The sequence below is a fragment of the Myotis yumanensis genome, unplaced genomic scaffold (genome assembly GCF_028538775.1).
Source record: "Myotis yumanensis isolate MYYU_CA2020_CCGP unplaced genomic scaffold, mMyoYum1.0.hap1 SCAF_16, whole genome shotgun sequence".
Lineage (NCBI taxonomy): Eukaryota > Metazoa > Chordata > Mammalia > Chiroptera > Vespertilionidae > Myotis > Myotis yumanensis.
This window is the reverse complement of record NW_027223767.1, coordinates 18,926,825-18,945,430: the sequence shown is the minus strand read 5'-3', so window position 1 is coordinate 18,945,430 and position 18,606 is coordinate 18,926,825. Positions and strand designations below refer to the sequence as shown.

The following is an 18,606-nucleotide window of genomic DNA, read 5'->3' as shown; positions in this document are numbered from 1 at the left end:
GCTCAGCCCCTCCTAACCTCAACAGCATTTTGCATTCCCTGGGATCAAACACTCTTACCCCATCCGCTGAGTTAGTCGCCTCTGAGAGCCGCTGCCCTGTAATCCCAAACCTTTCTGTACATCTGTACTTGTTATAATTACATCATTTAATGAAACGTTATGTAAATCGATGAAAAGAGTCAGAAAAAAACACACACAAACAGTTGTCTCATAAAAGCCAGGGCCTTGGGATGTCTGGATAGAAGCCACTCGCTTAAAATAGCGATTGGATTAGATGTGGGCAGGACAACGGCAGCAAACAGGAGAAGGAAGCAGGAAAGGAGAGGATTCTGCCCTCATCTGCGTTGCCGTGTCTCTAGGCTCTGCTCCCATGTGTACACCCTGAACCTGGGAATCACAGCCAAACACACGTGCAGTTGAGACAGGAAAGACCGTGTGGACCCGGTCCTGAAGAAGCACCCAAACTCTACAGCAAAAGATTGGCAAATGGATGTACGTTTCTATGCTTAAAATTACAACAGAATGCTCACCACATGCATAGATCCTGTACGACGACTCCCACCGGTGACGAACCAGCCAAATATGGTCCCGTTTAGTCCAGAAAAGAGGATTTCTGCCGCAGGGGGTGTTCCCTGTAAGGGCTTTCCTCCTCTCCGTCTCCTGGGAGCCCAGCCCATCCGCCCAGCTCCCTCCTGCACCCGCAAGACCCCAAGAGAGTTACTGGGTGAACTGGGCTGAGAGCCCAGGCCGGCTGGCTCCCAGTTCCGTTCTTCCAGCGGAATCGGGGTGCTTAGGAGCACAGGCTGTGGGGCCGGACTGCCAGGGCTAAAATCCTGGCTCCTCCGCTTGCTGCCTTTGGCAAGTGCCTCAGTTTCCTTGCCTGTAAAATGGGGAGAATGTTGTTTTCTGCCTGACAGGGATGTTCTGAAGCTTTAATGGGTTCACGTGTGTCAAGGGCCTGGAGTGTTCTGTAAGGGTTAGCGAGGACTGGCATTGCCATGACTACCGAGCATTGCCTCACGGCTAGGGGCGAGGCTCAGGGCGGCTGTGCCTTCACCAGAGGGGACAATTGGCTCCGACCACGGGGAGAGGGTGACATGTGGAGAGGGCTGGCCCCGGGGTGAGCCCTCCTTGACTGGCAGAAAGGAGTGGCCTGCCGTCCCCACCCCCAGGCCATTGTTCCCGTGCCCCAAACACATGGCCAGCCAAGGTTCTGTGCCCTTCGTCCTGGCAGGAGGGAGGCCTGCCCTGGCCCCTCTGCCCAACGTGCCTGCTGGTGGTGGCCAATCGCGGTGACCTCCTCGCTGGTGTCTGTTCTTCCAGTGGTTTCCAGCGACAGCGACAGCGACTCGGACCTCAGCTCTTCCAGCCTGGAGGACAGACTCCCGCCCCCTGGGCTCGGGGACCCGAAAGGCAGATCCAGGGGGGACTCAGGTGAGTGTGGGAAGCGCATGCTGGTTTCTGAAGCTCCAGGGGTGGGTGGATTTGCTGCTGTCCTGGGCCCCTGCTCCCCAGCAGGGTGTCTGCAGGGTCGCTCTGGGTCAGGATGTTCTGAGAAGGGGGCCCAGGGCGGGACGGCTAGGAGCCGAAGTCTTAGCACCACTGAAGAGCAAGGCAGAAAGGAGGTTCAGCTGTATATTCGGGGGCCGGGGAGGCAGGTCCAGTAGCTGCCCTGACCCTCGGCCTGCACACCCGGGCTTCCTCCCCAGCTCCCTGGGAGCATCCCGATGAGATTTTGCCTCGTGAATGATGAGACCATGAAAGCCAGGTGCAGCGTTCTCTGGTGTAGCTCAGCTCTGCAGGGGGACCCCAGACACACACTGTGGCCTCTTGGGCCTCTATTGCCTACTAGTTAGCACAAGCGGCCTGGAGCAGGTGGTCTCCGAAGCTCCCTCTGAATCTCACACCTCTGAGCTCTCCTCTGTGACCTGAGGTTTGAAAGGGAAGTAACTGGGGCCTTGCAGCTGGTCAGACAAGGCCCGGGGCCCAGTGCTCCTCTCCTTTAAACACACGAGGGGCCTTCCTGGGAAAAGGACCAGCTTCGTTCAGAATCATTCCAGAGGTTAGAGCTGGGGTATCTGAAGACGGTGCCCGAAGCTGATCTCAATGCATAAGGGAGCTTTCTGATGCCCCACACTGGAACGCAGTGCCTCCGCCTGCTGCCCTGGGACGAGGCTGGGGACCTGCCAGGGCGGATGTGGGAGGAATTCCTGCTGGGACCGCAGTTTGGGCTCCATCAGAGATGCCAAACACCTGGCACACGGGCTGGTGCGTGCACTCCTGTGCCCGTGGCGGGCATGACTAGCTGATCGCGATACGCTTTCCCACAGAGCCCGATGGGCCTCAGAATCCTCCTCAGTGCAGTTTTCCAAGTGGTCAGTGTCAATAGGTGATATCAATATCAATATCTGTATCAATAGATGAAGATGATGCACGTGATGAAAACTAACCCTGGACGAAACAATCTCTTAGGCACCTCAGGCTAAAGATTCTATCTTAGGAAAGTGTAACGGAAGCTTACTGCCCGCTTTGGTTTCCAGGGCAGGGTCTACACACCCTCCCCTCCCCCCACCAGAGCTCTTGTCCCCTCCCTTCACACCAACTCCCAGCTATGACCAGAGGGTCTAGTGGACAGGAAGAGACGGAGTACAATGGCCCAGGCCCAGCTCGGCTCCCTTGGCCGGGCGAGGACCCACAGGCGTATCTGAGGATCCTTGAGTTAGGAAAGGCAGCAATGAGTACCCCGCTGAGTCCGCTGAAATGGAAACCCTCCCCCACCCACACCTCATTCCTCCTGGTTGTCGACTTTCATGTTGGTTCCTCTGGGCAACCACCTGCAGGCCCACTCGGTGGCCTTTGTATGTGGTGGACCCATCAGCAGTGGCCACGGGGTTGGGTAACGCTAGAACGTGGCAGCCCTGCGGGGTCAGGGGCTCTGGGCTCAGGCCCCTGGACGCCCATCTCAGATCCATATGGGAAGCTGCCCATCAGCTCGTTGCAGGCTGGGAGCCTCCCTGGCTCGGTGGAAGGTCCAGAGGGCCCAGCACGGAGCTACTTGCGCTCACACGTGGTCTCTTGCAGGTGGCAGCGTGGAGTCCCCCAAGATGGAGCTCACCCACCCACCCAGCCACCTGTCCGGGAGCCAGAGCAGCCTGGCCAGCGAGGCCGGGACCGGCTCTGCAGACCCACAGAGGGGCACCCCACCCTGGCCGGACCCAAAGGGCTCCAGTGAGTACCCAGCCACCTCTTCTTCCCCCACTACCTCTCCCTTCTTCTCCCCCTCCCCCAGGGCCCTCCTCTCCTACTCAGTCCCCCAAAACTGGAAAGGTGTCGATGAGGTTTTCAATTCTGTATGTTTACTGAGCTCTGGGCAGGCGCTGCGGGAACCGGGGTGCCAGGCCCCACCCTGCCTGCAATGAACAGAGAGGAACCCCAAATTAATAATGGTACCACCCCCCTATCCATCATCAGTGATGCTAACAACGGTTATGACGTCCTCAGCTTTATAAAATGTGTAATCTTTCATTTCCCCATCTCCACGACAGTCGCCGTAACTCCCGTTTTGAGAGCACCTACTATGCTCCAGGCAACCCAGTCCTCACCAAGCCCCATAGTGTGCCCAGTCCTTGACCTCCGCTTCCTGAGACGCTGCAGGGCAGGGCACACGAGAGAGGCGGCAGCTGGGCAGGTCTGAGGGTCAGGGGCCTCGGTGGGCATGGCCATGAAGTGGCCCCTCTCCGCGCCCTCTGGCCTCCTGAAACCCTCGACAGGGGCGGTTTGGAATCAAGCCTGAGTTCTCGTCCCGGTCCTGCCACACGGCCACGTGAACTGGGGCAAACCATCAGGCTGAGCCGCGTGAGCTGCATGTTTATAGATCAAAAATGGCCAGATGTTGGCAATTCGGTACGATTCAACCTAATGTCGGATCTCTCTGTGCCCAGTGCCATTGTCCCTAGAGTGGGGACCGCATCAGGTCCCTCACAGGGTTGGGGGAGGGTGAAAGGCAGGGTCCGCGTGGAGTGTGCGCCCTGAGCAGCTCTCGGGAAATGCCCAGTGATAAGTGGGGAGGCTGTGCGGCCAGTGAGTGTTCCAGGGCCTGAGGCACTTGGAGAGGGTCGGCCTGGAGGAAGGTTTGTGTTCCCGTGTCCGTTGGCTCCTCTGGCATCAAAGGTCGCTGTGTCGGTCGCCAGGGTTGCGATGGACACACTGAAGCGCGGGGAGTAGACGGCTTGCCTGCGAGGACGCAGCAGAGCGGAGCCGAGCTCTGCCCAGGGCGCCAGCCCCCCGCCCAGCCGGCGGCCGCGGGCTAGTTCACACAAGGGGGGGCCCGGGCTACTCCAGCACCTGCGTCCCCTCCATTTCTTCCCCAAGGGTCAGGCTGTCACAGGGAGGTGCCCTGCCTCTGCTCAGCCTACAGTGGCCTTTTTTCTCTCCCCGAAGGCAAAAGGCACACCCGGGCGAGTCCCCGCTGCTGACGTGGCCCCCGAGAGCCCTCCGCCTGCCCTGGGCAGAGGCCTGCGGGGCGCTCGGGGCAGGCTTTCCAGTCGGAAGAGTGAGAGAGAGCGAGCACCCACAGCTGGAGCCAGACCTGCCGGCTCCTTCCTGACCAGCCCCGGAGGCCGCACATCCCCCCTTGTCCGTCCGACGTGACCCCTGACTCAACAGACCAGTGTTTGGGGGCTGAGTCCGCTTCTCCCACTCAGTGCCTTTCTGCCCCCCTTCTTCTGGGAGCCCTCACACACACACCCCTCCCCCCCCTGGCCATGTCACTCAGCTGTGACCTTTATTTATTGTCCTCCCTCGACGCCCCCCTTGGCTCTCCCCTTGGGTTGGGCTGGATGGGCCGTCACCCCCCTGGTGGGAACCCCACGTGCACTGCAGTTTCAGGGGCACCAGGCGGCTTCCTCCACGTTGTATTCATGGGAGAAGCCCAGCCCTGAGCGTTACCCTCCAAAGCGGAGCTTGGCCCCGAGAGCCAGCCCTGGAGTCCAGAGTCCCACCCTTTCCCTCTGCTGGGGCCCGGGAGGTGGGAGCTGGGAGCTGGCTCTGCGGATTCCTGGAACCCCTCCTCGGCCCCCCTGGTGTTCCCAGCCTCTCCCCCCACCCCCCCGCTGGAGCTGAGAAGGGCTCTGGGGGAGACTGAGATGTCCCTCACTGAAGAGCAGCCTTCAGCCTCTGCAGCTGGGCCTCAGCTCCCCGAAGCCATTAATTCACGTCTCTTCAGTCAGTTCAGTTTGGCGTGAAAAATACTTAATTCAAAGCACGGGCAAATGCTTCTGGAAAACCCTTCCCGGAAGAGAGAGAGAGAACGTGTGTTTGTGTGCGTGGGTGTTGTCTGTACCCTCCCATCCTTACCCCACCCTCACAGCCCCCTCCCCCAGGCCCCACCCTCGAAGGGCCTGCTCCCCAGGCCCTCAGGCCCCCGCCATTAGCTTTTTTGCCATGGCTACTGGCAGATGGTAAAAAAACTCACTGTTTCCCTGTGACAAGTTATGCTTCAGAATACAAATAAAGATTAGGGTTTGCATTGAGCCTGCGACCACAATCGCGTGTGCTTCTGAGATGCGTATCGCTTGTATCCGCCAGCTTTCACTGCTCCCCAAGATGTCCATTCGAGAAAGCCAGCCGAGACCAAGCCCCTTTGCTCTGCAGAGCCCCCCCGAATGCTTTGAGCTTGGAGGGACCAGGTATCCCTCAGGTGGGAGCTCAGGATGGGTGTGAAAACAGCATTGCATGGAAGACACAGTTAGATCCCCTGGTTCCTTCTCCCAGCCCACATGGCCTGTGACTGCCCTCCATTCCCTGGCCCTCGGAGAAGACAGCGTCACTGCTGGCCACGGTTGGACCCCAAGCCAACGGCTGTGATGAATGGGGAGACCCTCAGCCCTTCCCCTGCTCACACCCTCCACCCTCTGCCAAGGCAGGATGTTGCTGAGGGTCTCTCTGGGAAACTGACCAAAGAGAAAAGATGGGCAGAGCCTGATGTTGGCGAGTCCCCAGTCCCTGCCCAGTCACCACGGCGGGGGGGCCCCCAGTGCCCTGCCCCTGCCCCCGAAAGCAGAGCTCCCGGTTAGCCTGGCTGTGCTGCACTCACCCCGGGAGCAGCCAGGGCACCAACCGTTGACCAGAACCAACAACCAAAATACAGAGACTCCAGTGCACAAAGGAAAGGTCCGGCACAGCCCTCTGCAGGTTCACCCGTGAACCAGGAGAAGGATGTTCTTCTTTTTTTATATATATATTTTATTGATTTTTTACAGAGAGGAAGGGAGAGGGATAGAGAGTTAGAAACATCCATGAGAGAGAAACATCCATCAGCTGCCTCCTGCACACTCCCTACTGGGGATGTGCCCGCAACCAAGGTACATGCCCTTGACCGGAATCGAACCTGGGACCCTTTAGTCCGCAGGCTGACGCTCCATCCATTGAGCCAAACCGGTCAGGGCAAGGATGTTCTTTTTAAAAGCAAGTGTTGAAGCTCTTCCAAAGTAAAAAGCAATAGCAGAACTTAAAATTGCAGTAGGAGGAATGAGAGGTGAGAGAAAATCCCCCAGAATGTAAAAGCAAAGATGCGAAAGCAGAAGAAAAAGTCAAGAAAATTGGACAATCAAAAGATAAGAGCCGTGCAGAAGGTCCAACTAATAGAAATTTCAAACCAAGACACAAAACACAGGAGAGAAAATTGTCGAAGAAATGATACAAGGGTATTTCCTGGGACTGAGGGGACAAGCTCCCTAGAGAAAGAGCCCACCAGGTGCCCGGCACAGCGGCGTGAAACCACAGCCATGTGGCCGCCGCCGCCATGGCGAGCACCGCGGCAACCCCTGTGGACGGCGATGCGCGTGGCCGGCAGCCGCAGCGCGATGCCCTCGCCCGGGGTCTTCCCAAAACGGACTCTCGCTCCCTCTGGAGGTCGGGCCGGGGCCGAGAGGGCCCGTCTGTCTACAGGCTCCCGGTGATGCCGTGCTGTGGCTGGAGGACCACACTTGGAGGAGCGCTGGTCCCGGGCAGCGGTTGTCAGCGCCAGCTGCTCATTGGAGCCACCTGGGCGACACAAACACTCCTGCCGGACTCACCCCCGAGGTTCTGGTTACATCGCTTTGGGGCACAGCCCTGACCGGATTTTTAAAGGTCCCCAGATGACCCCGATATGCTGGCAGAACCTAGAACCTTTTCCCTATGGAAGCTCCACACACACATGGGATGTTGGGAGAGTACCTTTTCATTGGCTAAACACTGGAAACGGCCTAAATACCATGGACAGAAGGACAGATCTGTAACCGTGATACAGTCAGGCAATGGGCTATCGTGCAGAGACGAGCATGAGGGGCGACACTCAGCACAGATGACTCCCAGGCTGAGCAAGGAAACAGACGGCAGAAAAACAAACCATCATGACGCCGTCTAGTTAGAGACTTTTAAACATACACAATGTTGTATATTAACATATATCTTATGCAGTGAGAGAATAAAGACATGCCTACGAAGGATAAACAACAGATTCCTAGATACATATTGGGAAGAAGACATGCAATTAAGGAGGGGTTTCCACTTTAATGTAATGTTCTAGCAATCTCGGTGAGGAATGGGTGGGTTTGTAATGTATGTATTATATTTTATATGTTTTACAGGGGTGGGCAAAAAGGTAGGTTTACAGTTGTTTGAATGGAAGATAATATAATAATTAATAGATAATACAAGAATAAACTCTGTTTGGCCCTGGCCAGGTAGCTCAGTTGGTTAGAGCATCGTCCTGATACCCCAAGGTTGCGGGTTCGATCCCAGGTCAGGGCACATGCAGGAATCAACCAAAGAATGCATAAATAAATGGGACAACAGATCAGTGTTTCTCTCTTTCTCCCTTCCTCTCTCTTAAAAATCAATTAAAAAAAGAAAGAATAAATTGTTATGTGTACTCACAGCTGTAACCCTACTCTTGCCCACTCCTGCATTTATTATATTTGTATTATCTTTATATGACTGAAATATTGCAAAATAAAAAAGCTTAAGGAATTAAAGCAAGCCTTCTTATCATAAAATTTCAGGACACCAGGATAAAAATCCTAAAAGGGAAAAAAGTCCAAAACCCTTCCAAAAAGGAAAAAAAAAAACAGGTCACATACCAAGGATCGGAGATTAAAATGCACTGAAATTCTCACAGCAGACCCGAAGCCAGAACCCAGTGGGGCAGCGTCTTCTAGGTCCTGACGGGATGACTGCTAATCTAGATTGACAGCCAGCCCCATCTCCTTGGCGGGAGAGGGAAGGTGTTTCCAGACCTGGGTGTTTATGTTTTTAATTGGCCGCCCATCCCTCCTTTCTCAGGCAGCTACTAGAGGACATGCCCCAACCAAACGAGGGAGAAACCCAGGAAAGAGAACACGGGGACTCAGGTGCTGGAAATCCAACACAGGAGGGGGCCCAGGGAGTCCCCAGGCGGGTAACAGTGGCTCTGCTGGGAAGATTGTATGTGATATCCTGATATGTTACCATATGTCATGGCATCTTCTATACTAATAAAAGGGAAATATGCTGATTAGACCGGATAGACCGGACGTCTTCTGGACAAAGCTGCAGCAGCTGCGAGGGCCGAGGAGGGCAGCATGGCTGGCAGTGCCAGCAGCAGCAAGGTGATGGGGGCGGTACCTTCCCCTGATAAGCCCAGTCACCTCCCACAGAGGGAGGCCAGACTGTGGCTTAGCAGGCCTAAGCCATCAGTAGGACATCCCCTGAGGGCTCCCGGACTGTGAGAGGGGCAGGCCGGGCTGAGGGACCCACACCCCTCAGTGCATGAATTTTCGTGCACCGGGCCTGTAGTCTATAATAATTAAAGCATAATATGCTAATCAGACCAGATGTCCTTCTGGACGAAGCCAGGGCTGTGAGGGAATCCTGGGTCCCAGGTGCCTGCTGGCAGCCAGAGGGAAGCCCGGGTCCTGGGTGCCAGAGGGAAGCAGGTGTCGGCAGCAGGTTCGGGAAGGAAGGCCTACTCTTGCACGAATTTTGTGCATCGGGCCTCTAGTTTATATATATCAAACTGAAAAAGCAAGAGTCAGCATGAGATTTCAATATGAAGGTACACACCAGCAGAAGTGGCCAAGAGTTCTAAGGGTGCCTAGAGAGGGACTGGAGGGGGGCAGGGGATTACCACCCTCTGTTATAAACCCTCTAGGACAGTTGCCCCTTTTAAACTATATACTACGTTACGTTCAAACAATGAGATTTTTTTCATGGAAAATACACATCAAGCTCAGGATAAACCCTGGGGCGGAGGTGAGAGGCCGGAGGCCATAGCAGGTGAGTGAGGTAGGGAGGCTGAGGACCTGCCTGGCAGAGAAAATACAGCCCCGGGGTCCTTCTATCCAAATACCCCGCCTGTGAGGGGCCGGGGGCTCTGCCTCCGGCTCAGAGCTCCCCTGTGCCCGGACCAAAGCCCCTGGGGCCTCTCAGGCCTCCTGCAGGACGGGCCCCACACTCAGCACCCGCCAGGACCCGCGCCTGGGCCAGACCGGGTCCAGGAGGGACCCAATCCCATCAGCCCTCGGGGCGGGTCCCGAATGGGTTTCCGAGAGATGTGTCCCCAGGTTGGTGGGTTCCGAAGCAGTTTCATCAGCGTTAACCCAGGAAGCCCTGGGCTCTAGGGGGGCGGGGGAATGCCTATCTCCCCACCACCACCCCTGGGAGCTGCCAGGAGTCAGGAGCTCTTTGTGGGCTGGTCTGAGAACCAAGAACTATTTTCTGAACAAAAATGCTGGCTCTCAGGCAACCAAGTTACCCGTTAACTGTTGGAACTGAGCCTTGCATGGTGGGGGTGTTCTGTGTCACCTGGGAAAATCGGGGATGACAGATGACTTAATTCATCCCAGATACCAGATGAGCCCAGTAAGGAGTCGCTGACAGAGGCAGCGAGCGGTGGGAACTCATGAACGCGGGACGGCTGGTTCCGGAGCCAGGCTCCACTCCTTCGCACATGATTTATGGGCGCTTCTTGGTGCCTCGGTTTCCGCATCTGTAACATGGCGACCATGCCTCCTTCACAGGATTATTGTGGAAATCAGAACCTGAGCGCACACGTGGCGCTCCTGCCGCTGCTATTGGTTATCACTCCACTAAATGCAGGCGCCGCGCTTGTCCTGGGAGCTGTTAGATGGGGAAGCTCACAGGTGCAGTGGGGCACAGCCAATGTCCCCGCTCTTCCCTTCGGGGATAGTGGAGCTCAGTCTGTTCCGTATGTACTGGGCAGCTGCCAGGTGCCAAGCGGAGAGTGAGAGGCTGAGGTTCAGTCGTGGACAAAGCAGACGTGGCCCCTGCCCTACCCGGTGGTAAGACACAGGTCACTGGACCCCACCCAGGCGTCTGGCTCAGGGTCCAGGTGGGGCAGAGGATGTGCATTTTAAAAAACATATTTTGATTGATTTCACAGAGAGAGAGAAACATCACTGATGAGAGAGAATCATGGATCAGCTGCCTCCTACACGCCCCCTCCTGGGGACCGAGCCCACAACCCGGGCAGGTGCCCTGACCAGGAATCAAACCGTGACCCTGGGCAGGTTCATAGGTCGACGCTCAACCACTGAGCCACACCAGCTGGGTGTGGACGTGCGTTTTTAAGTTCCCGGGGAAGCTGACATTCCCGGTTGGGAGACACACAAGAACCCCTGGCCTAGGGCAAACAGTCCCCCTGCATTTCTGGGACTCCCTGCACCCACAGGCGGGGAGCAGCGGGCGGGTGATGAGGTCTCAGCTGGCAGAGAACACGCGGCCCCCACAGGCCGAGGGCCCCAGCCTCTGACGGAGTCCTGCTGCCGCTGCGTCTCTCCGCGGGACAGATGTGCTGCCCAGCTGTTCCTCAGCACCAGCACCGGAACCAACAGCACCCACAGGCCAGCAGGTAAGAGCCGCTTCCCCCCACAAAAGTGAGGGCTGGCATCGTTCCCGGCGAAGACACGCCCCGTCTCAGGCGTTGCTTTTCAAGGTCCCCCCAAGCCTGCAATCTCTGTCCCTGCCTGTCCCTGCCTCTCCAGTAAGCTGTTCCCCCACCATCCCCAGTGCAGGGCACTGCGGGCCATGGGGAGGGACGCTGCCGCTAGGAGGGGGCCCACCAAGGACTCCAGGCAGCTCCTCCCGGGCTGCCTCATGGCCCTGCCTCCTCACAGCTTTGAGTGCTGACAACAGAGCCCTCCATGCCACCGAGCCAGGCCTGCGAGAGACGCAGCACTTGGCCCCGTAACAAACATCCTGGCCGCCATTTGTTGAGACGAGCACCTGCTACAAGCTCTAGGGATCCTCACCCACCTCGGAGACAGATACTCCTATTGTTCCCATTTTACAGAAGAGGAAACTGAGGCCCAGAGAGAGCCCGTATTTGAATGCAGGGCAGTTGGATGCCAAAGACTGTGCTCAGCGGAGGGTGGGGGTTTGCTGGTGAGAACATGCCAGGATCCCGGGGTGGAGGGAGCCGGGAGCAGACAGACAGCGGAAGGGCAGGCGGGCAGCACAGCTCAGTGGGGTAAGTCAGACCTTGTTTCCACGGGGGCCGTTCCCACTGCTGAGGTAGCAAATGAGAACAAATCTCGGTCGCTGCACAGAGCTATGGCCCCATGGTGGCTGCTGGCTGGTGCCGTGGGGGATACCGTCTGACACCACGAGCTCCCAGGCATCTTTCCTCATCGGGACTCCGGGCAGGTCCCTCGGGGCAACTGTCTTTCCAGGCCACGGACAGGCCGGTGCAGGGGTTGGCTTCGGGGTTTCCAGGAGCTTCCATCACTCAGGTAGCCTCGGGCCTTTGCAGCCAGCGTCTAGCTTGGGACTGACCCCGCACTCGTCCCGAGACCGAGGGAGCCGCACCTGAACCCCGGGAGGAGGAGCCGCAATTCCACAGCCCCCAGCACGTCCCACCCCCACACACACCTGCCTTTCTTCCTCTTAACTTTTCCACTGTGGCGAACATACGCATACCGTTAAGTGTAGAGTTCAGTGCAGCACATTCACACTGTTGTACAACCATCGCCACCACCATCTCCAGAACTATTCACCCTCCCAAACGGAACTCTGCCCTATTGAACACTCACTCCCATGTCCCCCCCAACCCCCCTCCACCGCCCACACACACACACACACACACCCAGCCCCCGGCAGCCCGTCCTACCAGGAGTGGGAGGGCTGGGTTGCATGGTATTCCTCCGTCTGACATTCTGAGGAACCGCCATTCTGTTTCCACAGTGGCGGCAGCATTTTTCATTCCCACCAACAGAGCATGAGGGTCTGTGTCTTTTCTTCTGGAGCAGAGGCTGTCCTGTGTCTCTTTGACAACCCGCTCCCCCTCGCCCCCCCCACCAGCCCGTGGATCATGGCAGGGGAACATCACCGCCCGCCTAGGGCCTCCGCTGCTCCCTCGATGGCTGGAATCGTACTAGGGGTAGCAGAGGCCTCATGGCCACGTGCGAGGCCATGGGCAGAAGCTCAGCTCGATGCTGTGCTGTCTTGAAATTCTTAATCATTTTGAACAAGGGCCCGCGTTTTCCTTTCGCGCTGGGCCCTGTGAGTGATGTAGCCGTCCCGCCTGGCCTGGCCGCTCGGCCTGGGTGCAGACTCTGCCAGTGCAGCCAGATCTCGGTCAAGGCCTGACGGGGAGAGCCCTCCAACGCTCTGCAGCCTGGGCGGGGGCCAGAGCCCCTGGCCCGGCACCTGGGACCCAGGCCCTCATGCTGGCCCTGCCATCCGCTCTCTGCGCCTGTCACGCCCCATCTACAAGGTGGAAGGGCTGGGCTACGGAGAGTTCTCTATTTCTGTTCCCCCGAGCTCCTGTGGGTGGGGGTGGGGAGGTGGGGAGGCCCAGGGAGCAGCGTGGGACCCCTCCCCTCTCCCACTACAACGTGGAGGCTCCCCTTTGACCCACTCTCTCTACTGGGATCCCCAGCAGGAAGGAGGCCAAGGCCAGATGGACACGCCACCAGCCTGGATCCTCCCCCTCAGGCCGCCCCACCCTGCACTCCGCCTCTGGGGAGGGAGAAGCCTCCGACAGAAGGTAACCAGGTGGAGGGCCCAGCTGCGGGAGAGGTGCCCGCTATTAGCCAGAGAGGGAGATGGACACACACACACACACACACACACACACACACACAGCCTCGTGTGCGCAGACACAGAAAGATGCAACTGTTTACAAAATGTGTGTGACCAGTCAGTTCGAATTGCTCACCCACTAGCCAGACAAGGCTCTTGGGCGCAGGGGAGGGGCGAGACCGAAGGAAAACCTGGCACTGGCGCAGCCCAGGCCCCTGGGGATCAGGACCCCACCGGGCCCTGTGCTCGGAGCAGTGGCAGCCAGAGCTCCCGCCAGCTGTCCCCGCAGAGCAGGGCCTCGGAGCTCCACGTGCCTCCTCCCTGTCCCGGCCCCAGCAGCTGGCAAACAGCCAGGGCTCTGACCTGCACAGGCCTCCCCCCACCCCCTCCTCCCGGCTGCCTCTCGTTCAGAAAGCCAAGGAGAGCATGGCTGCCCATCAGTACTCGCCCATCAGTACCCGTGAAGAGGTGAAGGGGGAGGCAGGGGGCGGGCGGGAGGGGGAGCTGGGAGAGCGAGGAGGCCAGACAAGCTGCCCCCGAGTCCTCACTGAGACAGACGGCAGCTCTGAGCTCTTTGATGCGGACCCCAGGATGTCTGCAGCGTCTTCAGCGCCAATTACCGGAGAAATAATTCCGCGGGCTCACCCCCTGCCTCTCAGCAGATGCTCTTTGGGGACATGTTAAGTCTGACTGTACCTGCTGAGCTGTGACAAGTGGAGCCGCTCCCACCCGCCCGCCCTCCTTCCCCACTGTCATCTATGCCCCTTATCTCCAGGCCCTTCCATGGGGAAAAGGGACCTACAGCTGAGTGGCATCACCCCCGTCTCCAAGGCAGGGGCCTGCCAGCTCCGTGCCCTGCGCCTGCCGCCTGGCTCTGCTTCCGGATGGGGAGGGCGGGGCACAGCTGGGTTCCCTGGAGTCCCTCTTCCCTGCCGGCTCCTTAAAGGCAGGAGTCGTGTCGCATTCATCTTAGACTCCCTGGTTAACTGTCCAGAAATACTGCTGGATTGATGGGTGGGTGGGGAGTGGGGTGGGGGAAGGGATGGGTGGAGGGTTGGAGGGAAGAAGGGAGGATGGATGGGGTGGAGGGAGGATGGGCTGATGGTGTTGAGCAGATGGATGGAGAGGTGGGTGGCTGGATGGTATGGGCGGAGCAGTGTATTGAAAGACATCTGAGAGGATGGACAGAAGGATGGGCTGCTGTCCTGAGGATGGGTGGGCAGAAACAGTCCCAGTTCCAGGGTCCATCTGCTCGCCGTCCCTAAGGAGAGGCCAGCATATCTGGAGCCCACACTTCCCACAAGTGCGGGGTCCCCTGCCCGGGGCTCGCTCCGTTTAAAGCCGGCGACAGGCCCCCAGGGAGGAGTGGATGTGGAAGCCGCCCTGGCTGCTGAGGACACGGTCTTTAGGGCCTCGGTCAGCAGCCCTGACTGCGCACCAGGCCAGGCCTCCAGGCTCCCAAGCAGCGGCTGCCTGGGGGAGGGAGTCACAGGGCCGGCCGGCGTGCAGCGCGGCTGCCCACACACTGCCGGGGTCCCAGCCCACCCTCCAGGCCGGGCCACTCTGAGGGGCTGTGGAAGGCGAGGGCCTTGTGGGGATCCTGGCTCCCAGTACCCCCAGCCTGCCTCAGCAACCCCCCCACACCAGAGCTCCCACAACATCTCCTGCCCCCCACCTTCAAGTTACAGATTCCACCCACCAAAACCACTGCAACCTTCCTTGTGTTCGTAAAGCAGCCCGAAGAGGTTTGCAGATGGGGATTAACTGGTTTATTTCACATGTTAATTAGCCAGCCCTAAATATGTATGCAGATCAGAATTTAAATTAATGCACGCAGAAGTATTTTTAAATAAGTCCCTGAATTGCGCTGTGGCACCTCCCTCCTCCCTCTCCTCAAGGCTGCTGCCTCCGGTGGGTGAGCGTGGACCGGTCGCCTGGCCAGCAGGAGCCTCCGTTTCCCTTTTCAGTAAAAGGTTGGCCCAGCTGTGCCCGGGGTCACCTGGCCCTGAAGGTCGTGCCCTTGTAGCATCTCTCCCCTGGGTACGGGGTGAGGCCAGGCCCTGGGAGGGGGCCATCACTCAACCCCAGCAGCTCCAGCTTCGGGATCTGAGCCCTGAGCCCGGCTTGGGGGCTGGAAACCAGGAGAGAAATTACCAGAACCCAGACCACCCAGATGGGTGGTCTCTCGAACCCGGAACTCATCCCGAAGGTGGCCTCTCCCAGCTCGTAGGGCCTTCCACACCTAAACCCCTGCTCCTGCCTGGACAGTTCGCCCCACAATCCCTCTTGGGAAGGACCTGTCTTTGTTTAGAAATCACTGTTTGAGGCTGATTCTGGATGATCCTGAGAACACAGTCCAACGGGGGCCAAGGCCACAAGAGATATTAGAAATGAACAGGAATTGAGAGGAAGGAAGAGAGGCCAGAGAAGGAAGCCAGAGAGATGGGGTGATGCAATGGTCCCCGAGTGAAGCACCACAGCCCCGGGGGGGTGAGGGGCGCTGCAGGACCGGATTGATCACGTGATGCTGTTTGCACTGCAGTGATGTAAGCCGCTCCTCACCCCATCCCCGCCGCCCACAGCGTCGCCTGCACACCCACATGCCTGTGAAGGTGGATTTGGGGGAGGAAGGGGCTGAATCACACATCTGAATCTCTGTAGTTTGGAATCTTGTGTCTATAAACTTAGATGTACCATCCAATGCAGAGTTAACTCGGCCAAAGCCAGACTTCAGAGCAGAGGTGACGCCAACGCTCCCGGCTTCTGCAGAAAATCAGCAAAGACTCTGGCCTCCCCAGGACACTGCAGTGGACTTTGTGGGCTCCTCCCCCAGATCTGAGGAACGCGGCCAGGGGGACCCCCATCCCAGTCTCCCCACAACTAAGGGGCTGCCCAGGAAGGAGGACTTTCAGTGCCAACATCAGGAAAGCCCCCAGGCACACTGGGAGGAGCTGACATCGGGGTCACAGGGGCGAGGGCTGGGTGCTGGACTGAGCTCTCTGCACACTTCACCTCAGTCCTCACAGCACCGGGAGGTAGACGGTCTTCTCCCCATTTGGCAGATGAGAAAACTGAGGCTGGGAGAGGTTCCGCAACGTGCACAAGATAACACAGCCAGCAAGTGGCCGAGCGAGGACTTGAACCCAAGGTGCCTTCTCCTCCGTTGCCCATTCGCCTGGTCTCCTGAGGAGGCTCCCCTTGTAGAAAACGGAAACCGAGTGCTCAGGCAGCCTCACCCTGGGCCCCAGGCCAGGGCCTGGGTCGGGAGTCCTCTAGTTTCATGGAACCTCCCGCATTCCTGCCTCTGACTCCGTCTTCCTTGGGACCCCTGGCTACAGGGCCCAGCAGGCATCTGCCGCCCCCACCATCAGCCCAGCAGAGCCCTGTGAACGCCACCACACAACCACCTCTGGAGTCAGAAAGAAAGAAAAATGTCGACCCTTCTTGCCCTTGCTTTTTGGGTGTGTTTTTTTAAATGTATATTTTATTGATTTCAGAGAGGAAGGGAGAGGGGAGAGAGAGATAGAAACGTCAATGACGATAGAGAATCAGGAGAGAGAGAAGATAGAAATATCAGTGATGAGAGAGAATCATTGATTGGCTACCTCCTACAGGTCCAGGACTGGGCCTGCAACCCAGGCATGTGCCCTTGCCCGGAATCGAACCCGGGACCCTTGGGTCCGCAGGCCGACGCTCTAGCCACTGAGCCAAACCAGCCAGAGCGTCCTGCCCTTGTTTGTAACCTTAGCCCCTCCCCACGGTGTGCCAGGCCCCGCCCCATCTGCTGGAAGCACCTCCCTCACCCGCTCCTAGGGCACAAGCACCATTCCCCGCCCAGCCCAGGGATTTCCGAGCTGGGAATTCAAACAGCTCGACACGGAATAGACTCAAACAGCGTCAGCTAATAGAAATAACAAGATGATAAATTATTCCAGGGAAAGAGCAATTTTCCTTATACCTTGCTTGACTCAGAAAACACTGTGATCGCAATAGAAATTGGAGGTGTCAGAACGGGTATCTGGGGAAAGAGAAATGAAAGCATTCTGCTTGCGCCGTCAGTGCACCCCCAGGGGGTGGGGGGCAGTGAGTGAGCGTGTGAGGTCAACCCCAGGCCAGGGCACAGCGGGCCCCAAGCAGGGCGTCCTCCCTGGAAGGGCCAGGCAGCTGGGCCTGCCACCAGCCGGCTACAGAGGCTGGGGCATCAAGGGCAGAAGCCCAGGCTGGCGTCAGACAAAGCTGGTTCTCTCCCCAGCTCTGGCACCAGCTGCTGTGTGGCCTTAGGTACGTCGCTTAACCTCTCTGAGACGCCTGGAGGTAGCAATCACGAGGAGTGCATGCAATACTGTGCGACACCTGCTCCAAAGGGTGCCTCGTTGGTGATGAAGGCAGTGAATCCTCTCTGGCTGTGCCCTCTCCCCGTGAGCAGAGGGGGCACAGGACAGCTACCGCGCTCTGGGTGCAAGCTGCAACAGGGGACAGTGGTACCTGCCACTGAACACGTGACCCTGGGGCCATCTGCTCTGTCCCCAAGGGCAGCTCCCAGAGGTTAGCTCCTGCCTGTGCACATCAGCGATTCTGAGGTGCCCAGTCTGAGCCCCGCCTCCCACCAGCGTGGGCACTGGCTCTCCGAAGCTTCCAGATAAGTGAAGGGTATCCTGCCCCTTCTTCCCCTTGCCTGCCTGGGTTTGGTTTTGGTTTTATGACAGCTTTTATGATAATCTGTATTGATTTCAGAGAGGAAGAGAGAGGGAAACAGAGATAGAAACATCAATGATGAGAGAGAACCATTGATCGGCTGCCTCCTGCACGCCCCCTACTGGGGAATCGAGCCTGCAACCCAGGCGTGTGCCCTGGTTCATAGGTTGATGCTCAACCACTGAGCCACCCTGGCCAGGCGTGCCCGTCTTTTCCAGATCAACATGTAAGCGCCTTGTAAACTTGGCTGGACTCCTCCGGATGCTTCGGGCGTGAGGAGACACCTGTGTGGGTTCACACTAACCAGCTCAAGGGTATTGGGGCTGCTGCCTCACCCCAAATCTCTTGCTAACAGACCAGCCCAACAGCCCTCCCCGCCTCCTGGGGAGACGCACTGGCTGGAGAAGGAGATAGACTTCCTGAATTTGCGGGAAGACCAAAGCTGGGTGCTGAAGACATTGCTGTTCAAAGGCCTTTGATTCCGTCACCTCCCAGGAACTGGCTGAATTCCCTGGTTGAAGTTGCCTTGAAGTTTGACTGCTGAAGAAAAGAGTTTTCCTCTACGTGGTTGTTAACTGCATCCAAAGTTTGAGCTGCTAGCGCAGAGATTCCAAACATCCTGGCAGGTTTTCCTCAACTGCATTGTTTGGCGAATACAAACGTGAAAGTGGAGAGGACAGATACACAAGAAGTCCCAGTTCCAGGCTGAGCTGGGCTGAGGGGTGGGCTCCCCAAAAAGGCCCAAGCGTTAGGGGATCCATAAACCAGAAAAACCTCCCCCAGATTTGGGGGCTGGCGTGCTTTTTATTTATTTTTTAATTGGTTTCAGAGAGGAAGGGAGAGAGAGAG

The 18,606-nt window shown here is 57.8% G+C and overlaps 1 protein-coding gene across 5 annotated transcripts in view; it reads left to right on the top strand.

Annotated features, from left to right (window-relative positions):
• RPH3AL (rabphilin 3A like (without C2 domains)) overlaps positions 1–8,018 on the top strand; it is a 130,048-nt gene extending 122,030 nt beyond the window's left edge. For 4 of the 5 annotated variants that reach the window (XM_070394728.1, XM_070394729.1, XM_070394726.1 and 1 more), the window contains 3 exons: positions 1,324–1,434; positions 3,082–3,228; positions 4,441–8,018. In XM_070394728.1, coding sequence (XP_070250829.1) covers positions 1,324–1,434; positions 3,082–3,228; positions 4,441–4,475 — 293 coding nt within the window. In that variant the 3' untranslated portion in view covers positions 4,476–8,018. The remainder of the gene's footprint in view (positions 1–1,323; positions 1,435–3,081; positions 3,229–4,440) is intronic. The other variant, XM_070394725.1, reaches the window with a different exon arrangement.
• The last annotated feature ends 10,588 nt before the right edge of the window (positions 8,019–18,606 follow it).